The sequence below is a fragment of the Pelecanus crispus genome, chromosome 9 (genome assembly GCF_030463565.1).
Source record: "Pelecanus crispus isolate bPelCri1 chromosome 9, bPelCri1.pri, whole genome shotgun sequence".
NCBI lineage: Eukaryota > Metazoa > Chordata > Aves > Pelecaniformes > Pelecanidae > Pelecanus > Pelecanus crispus.
Window position 1 is genome coordinate 39,022,538 of NC_134651.1, and position 12,445 is coordinate 39,034,982.

At 37.4% G+C, this 12,445-nt stretch overlaps 1 protein-coding gene across 3 annotated transcripts in view; it reads right to left on the reverse strand.

The window, feature by feature from the left end:
• MED27 (mediator complex subunit 27) overlaps positions 1–12,445 on the reverse strand; it is a 99,012-nt gene that overhangs the window by 17,409 nt on the left and 69,158 nt on the right. For 2 of the 3 annotated variants that reach the window (XM_075716464.1, XM_075716463.1), the window contains exons 4-5: positions 11,460–11,553; positions 1,014–1,121 (exon numbers count right to left, since the gene is read on the reverse strand). In XM_075716464.1, the coding sequence (XP_075572579.1) occupies positions 1,014–1,121; positions 11,460–11,553 (202 nt within the window). The remainder of the gene's footprint in view (positions 1–1,013; positions 1,122–11,459; positions 11,554–12,445) is intronic. The other variant, XM_075716462.1, reaches the window with a different exon arrangement.

Sequence of the window (12,445 nt, forward strand, 5' to 3'; positions counted from 1 at the left end):
TACTTCTTAGGCCAATCCCCCACCCTTTGAGTGAGAATCTCTCACCTGGGAAATACAGCTGCACTATTTCCTTCAGCAGATCAGCTCCTGGCCTTTTCTAGAGAACAGAGGTTCAGACTCAGAGCTGCTGAACTCTGGGTCAGTAGACAACGTGTTTGTGTGCTAAAACACAGTTATCACTTTTGAAAGGAAAAAAAGTCTCACCTCATTATAACATGGCCTATGGGTGCCAAGTACTCATCTTGATATAATGAACTTTTTATTTTAATAGGCTTCATAATCAGAAGAGAAAGCTCCAGAGAGAAAATGTGAAACATGGAGGTATTTAGTACTGTTACTGGCAAAGGAGAGTCCTGGCGGATGTCTCGGTAAGAGAGACCATTCCACCCTGAAAAGAGAAACAAGCTGGGCTGAAGGCCGTCAGGTCCCATTAACATCTCCTGACGCGCTAAAGAGAGCCATATGGAGTGCATGCAGTCAGACAAAATTTGAGGGTTCAAGCAGGGTGAATTGTTCATAAAACAAATCACTCGTGGAAACAGGTAACACTTGCTTTAGTAGCTGCTGTGCAAGATGTGCTATTACTGACAAGCAAATTATTGAGGACTACCTACCAATGATTCTCACAGTTGCGTTTATTAAGGTGAGCACAAAACTAGCCCAAGATTTCCCAATGGCTCTCAGAAAAGAGAAATCTGAACCTTGGGCTATTGATGTGCTGGTACATTGAAAAAACGTTTTCTCAGTAGACACTATTAACGAGGCAACTAGGGTCTAAGGTGATAAATTAGAAATTCAAGCAAGGGCTTCAGAGCTTAGAAAGAAGTCAGACATTTGGGTATGAAAAATCCAAGCAAAGCGTGATAAATTTAAACCAGAGCATTCTGCAAAACATCCACAGAGTCTTTTGACAGTTTATGTTTCTAGCATACTTGTGATGGGATTCTTGTTCTCTGTCATTTAAATACCAGGTAAAAATAAAATTTAATGTTGCTGGATATACAATAACCTACCTTGCCATCTTCAGTATAGACATTCTCATTGTACCCTTTTACTATTGTCCGGTCAATGAAGAGGCTCCGCATCACCACTATCACTTTCAACACTTTTCCTAAGGTAACCTGTGAAGAACAAACACAAGCTGAAGGAGAGTCGATTCACAAGACCATCAAATTAACAGCTTAAGTTGATGCAATTTCAGTTTTCAATATTTTATAGACAGACCAAAATAAAAGACCTAAAACCACTGTGTGTGTTATGAGAAAGAGATAGACTATAAAGTGCAGAACAAACATTCATTTGCACCTGAAAATGTATGAATTCGCAGAATTCCCTTGTGTAGGCATGACACTGCCAAGCAACTCTCTCAATTTTATTAACACCACAACTCAATAACCTGTCAAAAACAATGAGCAAATGTGATTATTTTCAATGTATTTGATATTCTCCAGTATAAGTCCACTTAGAGAAAAATAATTTGAAAGAATAATCTGACTCTTCTAATGCTAGCTTTTAAAAGCATGCCGTGAGTTTAATGGAAAACATTTTAGGTCCAGTAAAAATGTAAATTATTTAAAAGGAAACTACAGCTAAAAAGTAAAAAAGTTACATTTTCAAAGGTTTAATTTTCTTCTGTGAAAGCAGTAAAGTGTAAAGAATAAAACTAGTATCATGGAAAATATATAGGGTCAGTCAGAGTATAACAACAGAAATAAGCCTAAATTATATTATTGACAAAAATGCAATAATGAAGGCATTTTAATCTAAAAATCAATTTACATTTCAAAGATGAACTTGCACTTCAATATTAAGATGTGTGTCTAACAATAATTCTGTCATTGTGTTTTGTTATACAGAGATTATTAGAGTTTTTCCTTATCCACAAAAGCATAAAACTGAGATAAAAAAGAAACAATTAGTTCATTTTCATATTTCCCAACCAGCAGCAGCTCATTTTCCATTGTCTGTGTTCCAACATTTCGTCCAGTATAGATTAACACAGGCTAGAACAATGGTGTTTTTACTCCTAACCTCAGCAGACAAATCCACACCCGAAGAAATCAGTCAATATGCATCTTTATTGATTTGTTACATGTTTTTCCTTTTTAACTCCAGCTAATGACTCCTACCTACCACCTTGTTTCAATACGAGTAACCTCAACCCGATGCTAAGAGACTAACAGGCAAATCAACTCTGAAGCACCAAGATGCTTTTCCCCTCCAAGGGGGAATACACAAAATCTGGCACAAAGACTCCATCTCAAAGCTGATGCAGGGACCACACTGCTGAAGAAGGGTTAGGAGGGGAAATGGTGGTAGGAATGGGATGATGATACAGGGCTTTGCAGAACAGTTACCCAAATGATTCTAAATGCTGCTTATCGGATCACTATATAGCAGGACAGTTACAAATCCTGCAAAGAACTGATGACAATTCTTTGGCATGGGACATGGAGAAAGCAATTCTAGGACAGAAGAGTCAAAACACCAGGGAAGAACAAGTTCACAGCAGGAGAGAGGACAGGGAAACGAGAAGGGAAAATGAGTCAATGATAGACTTCAAGAAGACAGGCTCCTAGGTCTAATTTTGCAAGAACATAAAGAGAAAAAGCAGATCAGAAGATTGGATAAGTTTTTAAAGAAAAATGTTACAGGTTGAAGGAGGGTAATTTGTACCAAGGCCTGAGCCATACACACACCACGAGTGACTTTAGCTGGTTCCTACCGTCTTACAATAGATTGGGATTTTCTGAACGTGTATGGAACTGCCTAGTGTTCTCAGGCAACCATATCATGGTATCAGGTACTATGAATTTGGGTGTAAATGTAGCATCTTGCTGGGATACTCTGTAATAAGACCTAGTTGGTCTGCAAATAAAGGAAATTAGCAGAGTTATTTCAGCACCTACCACTGTATCAATTACGTTAAAAATACAAAGTCATGACCCAGAGGTGCCCGATCTATGATGCTGATCATCCACTAGGATCAGAAAGACAGTTTTGTCATAACTGCTAAGATGAAGAAATGAGGTCACTTTGAAAAAAGTTGTCAGCACACTTAGAGTTAACAGGCTTTTTATTTATTTTTCTATCTTAGTAAGACTGGCACTTCACTAGGATATAGGTCTACTGAGAGAACTGATTCTTATAACTTCACACCAGGCATCAACCATATACAGTAAAATTAAAAGGAGGAAAAGAAGAAATTTTAAACAAAAAGAAATCTTAATGGAAGAGCAAAAAGGCTGCCCTACAAACACCCAGACCCAGCTTTATGTATAATATTTTCTATCTCCATTGCCTTCACACACTTGAGCGGATGCTCACTTCTTTCCTCTTTCCTTACGTTCTGCATTCATGGTACCTCACATTGCTGCCAGGTGGAAAAAAAATTGGATGAAGTTGATCTGAAGCTTGCGTGGGATGTTCCTGAAAATCCTCAGAGTGAACACTGGAATGTAACAAGCTGAAAAATCCCATGTTTGGCACTCCAGCTTGCTTGAATATACTTATTGCTGGCCTCAAACCGCCCCACAAGGTTTACCTGCACAAATGCTTTCAAAATGCTTCTGCGTTAGCTCACTGCCTTTTCCCAGGTCATCTGTTTTCATGCCCTTCCAATGATTCACTCCACGCTTTCAGAACCCATCACAGCTACCCAGACTCCAGCTATCATCCAGCAAGCAATACTGAAAGGTCAAATTCTTCAGACTGGCCCGGGACAGTAGCCTCGATCACCCACCTGCTTGAACGTCGAACAAGCAGGGTTACACCGTCTTCCAGATGTGTAAGGAGCCGTGTAAAACCATCCTTAGATGGGTCCCTAAGACCGTGAGCTCCTGAGGAAGGCACTACTGTTGCAATCTCAACTTAGACAATGGTTTGTGCAAGGGGGTCCTCTCTGGGAGTAGGGGCACCCAGGCATCATGGTAATATAAATGAACGATCGAATACATCGCAACTTTGGCCAGGTTAGTGCTAGGTTGCCTGAATTAGCTCTTACAGAGCTCTGGCACTGAAATAGAAAATGTTCCTACTTTGTGCCGCTGTTTTGACATGGGATTCCTGTATATTTTACACTGGCTGGAAGAGAGATTGGGACTTTCAGATTATTTTTGCAGGACCGTATCATTAGTTAAGTCTGACAGAAGCAGAAATTTTGTAAAACTAAGCGTAGCTCAGAGAAATTATAGTTCATCATTTTAACAGCAATGAAAGAATGAGGCTAGTAGTACAAAGAATGAACAACAGCCTGTCACTGGACTGGAGGATGCTGTTAGATTTGGAAGCCAAAAGTATGCTCCACAGCTATTTTCAGGGTAAAACACATTCCGTATTGTACACAACAAATGGGATACCCTTTACTTTTTCCTCTAGTAATCAAGACTTGTAACTGTTTTCAGGACTTAATGTTTTTGTTCACCTCAACCGTATTTTACAAATCATGTTTTCCAGCAAACCATTTTTTTTTTTTCAATGCCTGCTCAAGTTAGCTAACTGAGTCCGTGTTCAGAAAAGATCTATGTATGGAATATAATTTGCACCTATAGTCATACAACTGTGTCCCTACAGATCACCTGAAAGAAGGTAATAAAAAACTAATGGCTCTGGTAAAAAAGTAATTTGATAGTTCTACTCCAAGCTCCAGTAGTGCAGGTCTCTCCTTCTGCAGGTCAAAACACACCCAGATGGTCCCTATTTAATGGGCACTAAAATGTCCCTGCATTTTCACAAATACAAACTGGAAGAAACTTCTTTCATTATACAGAAAAGATACCTTTCAATTGTGACAAAAAGGCAACAATTTCCTTTCTAAGCCAACTTTTCCTATTAAATTTCAACAACTTCTGTCGATATCCTGTTAAGACAGCACTTGGCTTTTTAATATTTTGCCTGAAGGATATATGCCAACTCGTCCTTGATGTAGAAAATTTTAATTCAAATCAATACATGTACAAGGTCACTTTAAAATTCAATTAATATGAATGAAAAAATATGCCCCACAGTTCTGTGAGCTGAAAATGGAACAGTTGCAAGTTAAATACTTCTGTAGCTTCTGTTTTGGGCTGTGTAATAACAATGTACTTCTAACTTCCTTTTAACTGAAGTATACTAAATTCAGACAGTTAAGTTATTCATAAATCCCCTGCTTCCTAAAATGGCAAGGCTCCAGAAGAAGGTAGGACAGGCAGCTGATTGAAATCTGCAATATTATGCAGCTTTTCTGACAAAGATATATAAAATAAAAATCTTCTTGAAATATCCCAGTTTTAAAAATATTTTGTCTATCACCAAGATAATTCTCAAAGAGCATATGACAGACACTGTGTGCCAAGAAAGGGGGAGGGGGAAACAGAATAATCAGTGAGAATGGCTTAGATAATTTCTTGTAAGACTGCTGAATAAGTTCCCATTTGACATCACTTATGATTGGAAAAGAAGTAAGTACCTCTCCAAATAAGTCAGAACTGGGGTCAAAATTAGTTTACGAAATGGAAAGGATCAAAATTAATTTACCATGCCAGAATTCTGCCTGGAGAAAATAGCTTTACATCCCCCCCCTTTAATTTTGCCTCCTCACTGAAACTGCTATCAAATGAAAAGCCTTTTTTAAACAATTTCTAAAAAGGCATTAATAAACCTTCTTTCTTCAAATTTATTTAGAAGTTTGATATTAGGAAAATGTATGCTGACAACACCAAGCTCCAATACTTTGCAAAAAATTCCCAAAGCTCCAGATTTCCTCTCAGCATCCCAGGGAATTTGCTGCTGATCTGAGCTGCAGATGCTCTGCAATGCAGAGCTAAAAGAAAGAAAACAGTATTTTCAGTTAACATGGGTACCTCCCTGCTTGTATAAAAAGAAGCACAAGTTTGTATGCGGTTTTTGTTCACCTTAGAAAATAATAAGGCACCATCAAACCAGAGATGTAACCAAGCTGTACGTATTTCCAGCAAAAGGCCAGACACCTGCTCCTTGCCATATAGCCAGCCGTAAGCTTGTCCTCCCACTTGTGTATCTATCTTACTAATCTGTACAATGCCTGGAAATCATATATATCTCTCTTTCAACTGAAAAACAAGGTTTTATGTTAAAAATAAAGTAAAAAACAAACAAACCACCCAGACTTTCAACTAGTTTTTTTTTTTTCCTATGTCTCATCTGCTGCTGGTACGAACGCTTTCCTTCGCATGCTCATTATTCTTTAATGATGCTTATTTGTAAATAGCAAGATAAGATGCAATTAAGCCATTAGAGTCTAAATAAACAAACATACTAATTAGGTTCTTTACAAGGATTTCTTTTTTTATGTAAGGGCTGGAATTTACCTTTCATTAATCTAACCTAATTGCAATAGTGCATGATGAAAAGTCAACATAAATGAAGGACTTCAAATGATTTTGCCTTATTAGGCATGAGCTGGTGATCCTCTCCCTCAGTAACATGGCATATTCTCTTAATAAAGCGAACAAACTGGCACAGAATAGTGTTTAAATGTTAAAAGACAGATTTTGCCAGTGGCCAGTCACACTGAGCGAAGGGTCACCCTAGTCCAGCATTGCTATGGATGATGAAATGGATTCTGTCTCGTTTTCCACTCTAAATTATAGCACACCAGAATTTTACAGGGATGAAAAAGAGTCTGATCTTGCAGAATATAAATCTATAGGAATATCAACACAGACCTGTGAGCCTTTGGGACCAGACAGCAACCCTGGGGCACAGTAACTCTGTGGAGGGAGCAAAGCTGAGGACATTTCTTGCTGGTCTTCCTCTACTTTTTCTGTTCTTGCTCACTTTCCCATCAGAAGATCCTTCCTCATCTTCCTCATTCTTACATTAGAGAAACACAAAATAATTGCAACTTACTTGCCACCCCCTGCTCACATATTTTGCTGATTCAAGACATTCTTCATCCACGTATGTGACCTCAAATGCTGGCTTAATGCTTTTTAAATGCTGGTTCTCAATCTTGAGACTCAAACTGTGAAGCCACTGTAGTCACAACAGTCCCACCATGAGCTCAGAAGTGATTCGTCAAGATCCAGCTCACACAAGAGATCCTTAAACATCCCGGTACCTCCATCAAACACCAAAACCTAGCTCGTGTCTCCAAGAGCGTAAATCCCGAAATTGATGTTCATCATATGTGCCTAAAATTAGGTGCCTAAGCCAACAAACATGATCATCAAATCTATAACCCTATCACCAACCTGCCTATCTCTATGCAGTGCCTACTTTGCAATAGTTTCCTAATGATCCACCCGACTAGTAAGGAGGAACACTTACACTGCTAAGCATTTTGGAGAAAAGAGATTGTTTTGAAAATAACAGCAATGATTCGTTTCCAGTCAAATATGAAATCAATACTAACTTCAAATCACCTAGCAAATTTCCCCCGCTACCTGTTCTTCAAGATCAGGGTCTCTTGAACAAAAAATCAGTTTGGTGGCCTTTCTTAATGGTCAAATAATACATTTCAGAATCCAGTTTTCCAACAGAAAATACTAATGAATTTATGTAAAACACTGATAAACAAAGATGAGACACAAGAAATTATTCCGTTTTAGTGAACAGATGTCTAGCCTATTTGCAATTAATACAGCCCACTTCCATACAATCAGACTGTTTAAAATGCTTGGAACAAGACTTGAAAGTTGAAATGCAAATGTGTCTGATTTAACAGAGAATGAATAAAGTTGTATAAAAACATGTTTCATATTTTTCTATGAAAGATCTAGTAAAAATCTAAGCATCAGTATAAATTTATAAAATTAATTTATCATCAAAAATTTGTAAGATATTATGAAAAGAAGTAATCATGATTTCTGCCATAAGCTTTGGTTTGGCAGAAATGATTCAATTTTTCAAATTGGAAGTTAGTTATACATATCATTATCCTTTAGAAACAGCTCAAATTACAGAAAACTATTCAATTATCTGTAAAAATATTTACCTAGCATTTGTAACTTCTACAGTAGTGCTTTCACATAGCTTTACAAACACTGGGGAGACAAATGGTTTTAAAGACAAAGTAGTTCCCAGATGAAGACAGGAAAATAAGTTTCTACACCTGACTACGACTGGCTAGGTACATGACCCTAAGGAAGTTATATTTGTCAACTGGAAAAGTGGGGCTAAAGCTTACTGTTTTCTAAAATATTTCTGATATTAATGAATGAATGAATGAATTGTACATAGGAATTAAGTGCTTCACACTGAAAGAGAAATTTCTGAATTTTGATAACAGAAACAAGGTGTGTTGAAACAATCATATAATAATCACACCATCAAGTTATTTTATTAGAAAAAAATAATCATTCAAACCAACCAAAAATCTAGATATTTTTCATTCATTAAAAATCAATTCATGTTTTCTTAACATATGAGATTATGTTTATCTGTTTAAAATTCCTGGCATTTGACCAACAAAATCTCACAAAAACCTTAAGGAGTCCACAGTTCCCTCTGCTGCTGCCGGAAATTAATTTTGCATAACACTGTTATTAAAGCTGATATAGTTCTATGTTTAGTCTTTTTTATGCATAGTGCGATTAAAAGATTAATTGAAAAATCACTAGTGAAGATTGGGATTAAACAGCACCTTGAAATGTCATGATAAACTGCTTTTAAAATCAGTTGAGGATTCCACACAGCTCTGAAAGGTTTCAATTATTTATGTGTTTGGTCTGTGTAGCATAAATCCAGACTAATGAGGTACAATTGCTGTGTATAAACCTAAAGTGTACAAAAAACTCCTTATTGTCTGGAGGAAACAGTAGCCTCAAAGGACTAGGAGGTAGCAACCTTGCAAGACGCTCTCAGGAATAGTTTATTTTTCTCTTTGCTTAAGTTCTCAGCTTATATGAAAGCTGCATCCTGGTTAGGGAGAACCCAGCTTAACACAAAGGCTACTCGCCAGAAGAGTTTGACCAGCAAGCTCACATGGCTGCCAATTATTCCTCTTGAAACACCAGGTGAATCTTAAGACCATGAAAGTCCCACCTCTATAGCTAAGGTAAATTTATTTCCACGTGCACACAACGTTGTAAAGTCTGGGGCTAAAACTTTCTATATTAGGTCTTTTTCCTAAAGATGATTTGTTTGGCAATGTCTCCAGCTATTCTGAAGTTTCAAAGAATCTCACAGGCACTCCCTTCCCATTCCTCCCCATCTCCCTCCAATCATTTGCACATTCTTAAAATATGTATAGTGTTTACCAGTGCCTTTGGAGACGAATACATGTCTCTTTGGTAAATGGAATGATTGTGTTTAAAAATATTTTAATATAACAACTAGACCTCTGCGTCAAAGACCTTCATCAGCAATGGCAGGTATGATAGGAAGGATGACTCCAAGGATGAAAACAGTTGAGATTATACAGTTAGTTAATTAACTTGCAGCAAACAGTATGGTTGTGAAATATTTTAAAATAAAATAAGCATTATCTGAATCGTTTGGTATTGTGGTAAACCATGCTGCTGCAAGGGAGCAACTCCAAATCTAACTTGGGATAAGTTCAGAGTGAGAAATCACAAGTACTGAAAAAAGCTCCCTTCTTCTGGGGGAGGTGCTCTTCACACTGCCCATCCTGCAGCACCTTTCACTGAATGATTTGTGGCTGAAAACAGCAAAAGCTTTTGTAGCAGTCAGGGCCAGATGGAAAGTGCCATATTGGCAACATCAACTGAGACAGATGGGAAAGAGGGAAAACCTGCCTGAAAGAAAAAATGATAAACCCATCACACAATCATATACAAAAATACTTTAAAAACAATCTTTTTGATCCCTGATCCAAGGAAAATATGCATACCACTGGTTCAATACAGGGCTGCTATCTTGTAGCAACGATAACGTCCTTGATTTAGAGAGCAACCGCAACATGGAATTCACTGAATTACTACTGCTTGTAAAATGGGCTTCTTTTACAGTTACCATCCTTCCACCCTACCTTATTCTTTATCAGTCACATCCAAGGTAATTTACCTAATTTCCTAATTGTGCCTCAATCTTGAAAAGCATCATCTATTTTCTGACTTCGAAAAGCCATTAGAGGTGGAAGGTACTTACTGTATGCAAAGAGGTGCTCTAAGAGAATGGAAAGGGTTTCAAAGTAAGGAAGCAAAACCAGACATTTTTCTATAGCAAAATAGAATAATTTAAATATAAAGTCAGCTTAGGAGGAAATGCAAAAGCTTCCAAGACTTATAGCTTCTTAAGACTGCACTGATTAATTCAATTCTTTTCTGGAATATATTGTTCCACTTGGTGAATCCAACAATTGCAGATTAAATGTTTTAATGCCAGCTGTTTATTTTAACCTCTGACTCAGTTAATCTCTTGCAAATTTGGGGCTGTTCAAAGAAAGTTAATAATGGGATGTTAGACAGTTGATTAATTAAAACTAAACATAATCACAGCTATACTTACTATAGAGAAATTAACAGAACCTTTGAAAATACAGGCAAAAATCTAACCATAATAGTGTTTTAAAGTCAACAAACTCTAAAAACAATATAAAATCTAAGAAGCAACCCTAACATTGACTTATATTGACTCAACAACTTTGTTTTGACAAAATATCTGATATTCAGATTAATTTTGCTGTTTGCTTGAAAACAAGAAACACACTCAGACATACACTACACCCAACCCTTTTCTAACATCCTGTGTGAAAGGAAAAAATAAGAGGAAGCACCATGAGAAATCTGAGACAGAAAAGACTGATCTATTCTCAGTTCTTCACCTGTGTATACAGTATATTTTCTAGTTTTATTTAAAATTTGGCAAAAGACGCAACTTCTGCCTTTCGCCCTACTAGAGGAAAATCAGCACCCAACTGCTACGCTACGGACTCCACTTCCATGTTGCTGTCTTAGAGTAAAAGCTTTAAAGACTTCTCTTGCTGTAAGTACAACAGCTGCCTGTGAAAATTGATGTGAACAATAGATTCTTCTGGAATGAAATCTTGCTTCGTCAGGCAGAAATAAGTCGAATGTATTGGACTTGTTTATCTCTAATCCAGCCTTTACTGCTCATTTACTTCAAAGGCAAATTCTTGACTTCATCATATAACAGAAATTCACTGACCCAAGAACAATTTGAACAAATTCAAATCATATTGGTTTCCTCCTTTTCTTCCTCCCACCACTCTTTTCCTTCTTAATTATCATGATTAAGACTCACTCATTGCCAAGACTGCTGAAAAACACAGTGAGTATTTGAGTTTGCACTCATATTTCTACAATCACATTTAAGAATAAAAAGTAATAGATCTTTCATTTAAAGTTGAAAAATTCTTTTATCACTCATTTGCCTAAGAGCAAGAAAGATCCTACACTGCTGTGACAAATGAAAAGCAGTTTCCTGAAAAACGTATCTTTAATAACCTGCATTTTAGGAACAGTAAGTGAATCCCTTAAGAAATCCATCTCAAGGAATTAAATGATCCAACTTACCAGAAGCATTGCTGAGGTTCCATTTGGCCGGGACAGCTGGATAGACATTTCAGGGAACATCCTATCAATGCGATTGATCACATCATCAACATATCTACCAAATAAACCAAAACAACAGAATTAACACATATGCTCCTTGCCACAGACTCAGATTATTAGTCCTTTTTAACAACGTCCACAGGACTTCCCTGAATTAATTTCTCTTTGATACCTGCATATTCTTCAAAAATGCATGCAAGCGTAATTCAAAAAGTTATTGATAAGAGGAAACATATCAAAGCCCCATGTAAGTTGTTTTGAAAATTAAGTACTCTGCCCTTAAAAACATGCACTCGCTTAATTTTTACTCCAAATCTGTCAGCCTCAAACTCTTGCCATCATATTTCTATACTTTTGCCTCAGGGGGTTGAAGGATACATTATTAAAATTACTCTTCCAGCACAGGAATTCATAGGTTGTCACCTCCTTACCCTCTCTTTGATAAACTAAACAGATAGAGGTTTTCTCAAAGTCGTCAGACTGTTCTTAGGGGTTTTTTTTCCTGAATCTTTCCAATTTATTCATGCACTGATGACTCTGAAATTGGATAGTACATTCCAGGAGTTTCTCTGGGGTGATCCAACACAGAGGTAAAATAACATCCTTTCTGCTGGGTATAATCCTTCTGCTTACGCAGGCCAAAGCAAGCTGGCAGACATTTGTCTTGGTTCCCTGGTATCGTATTAAGAGCTGACATCCATTAACAGTGAAAACTTCCTTTCGGAGACCTTGTTTCCCAGGACATATCGCCCCATCCCACGGGCATGTCTCACATCCTTCAGCCATTCCTCTGGACACATTAAAATGCACAGTATTAGCTTTAGCAGTCTGTACACGACAGTCTGTGTCATCCGTGCCCAGTACTACTTTCAGTTCTCCTGAAGTACACGGAAGGGAGGGGCACTGCTGCCTTGTTATCATTTGCATCTACAAACTCTGCAACTCAT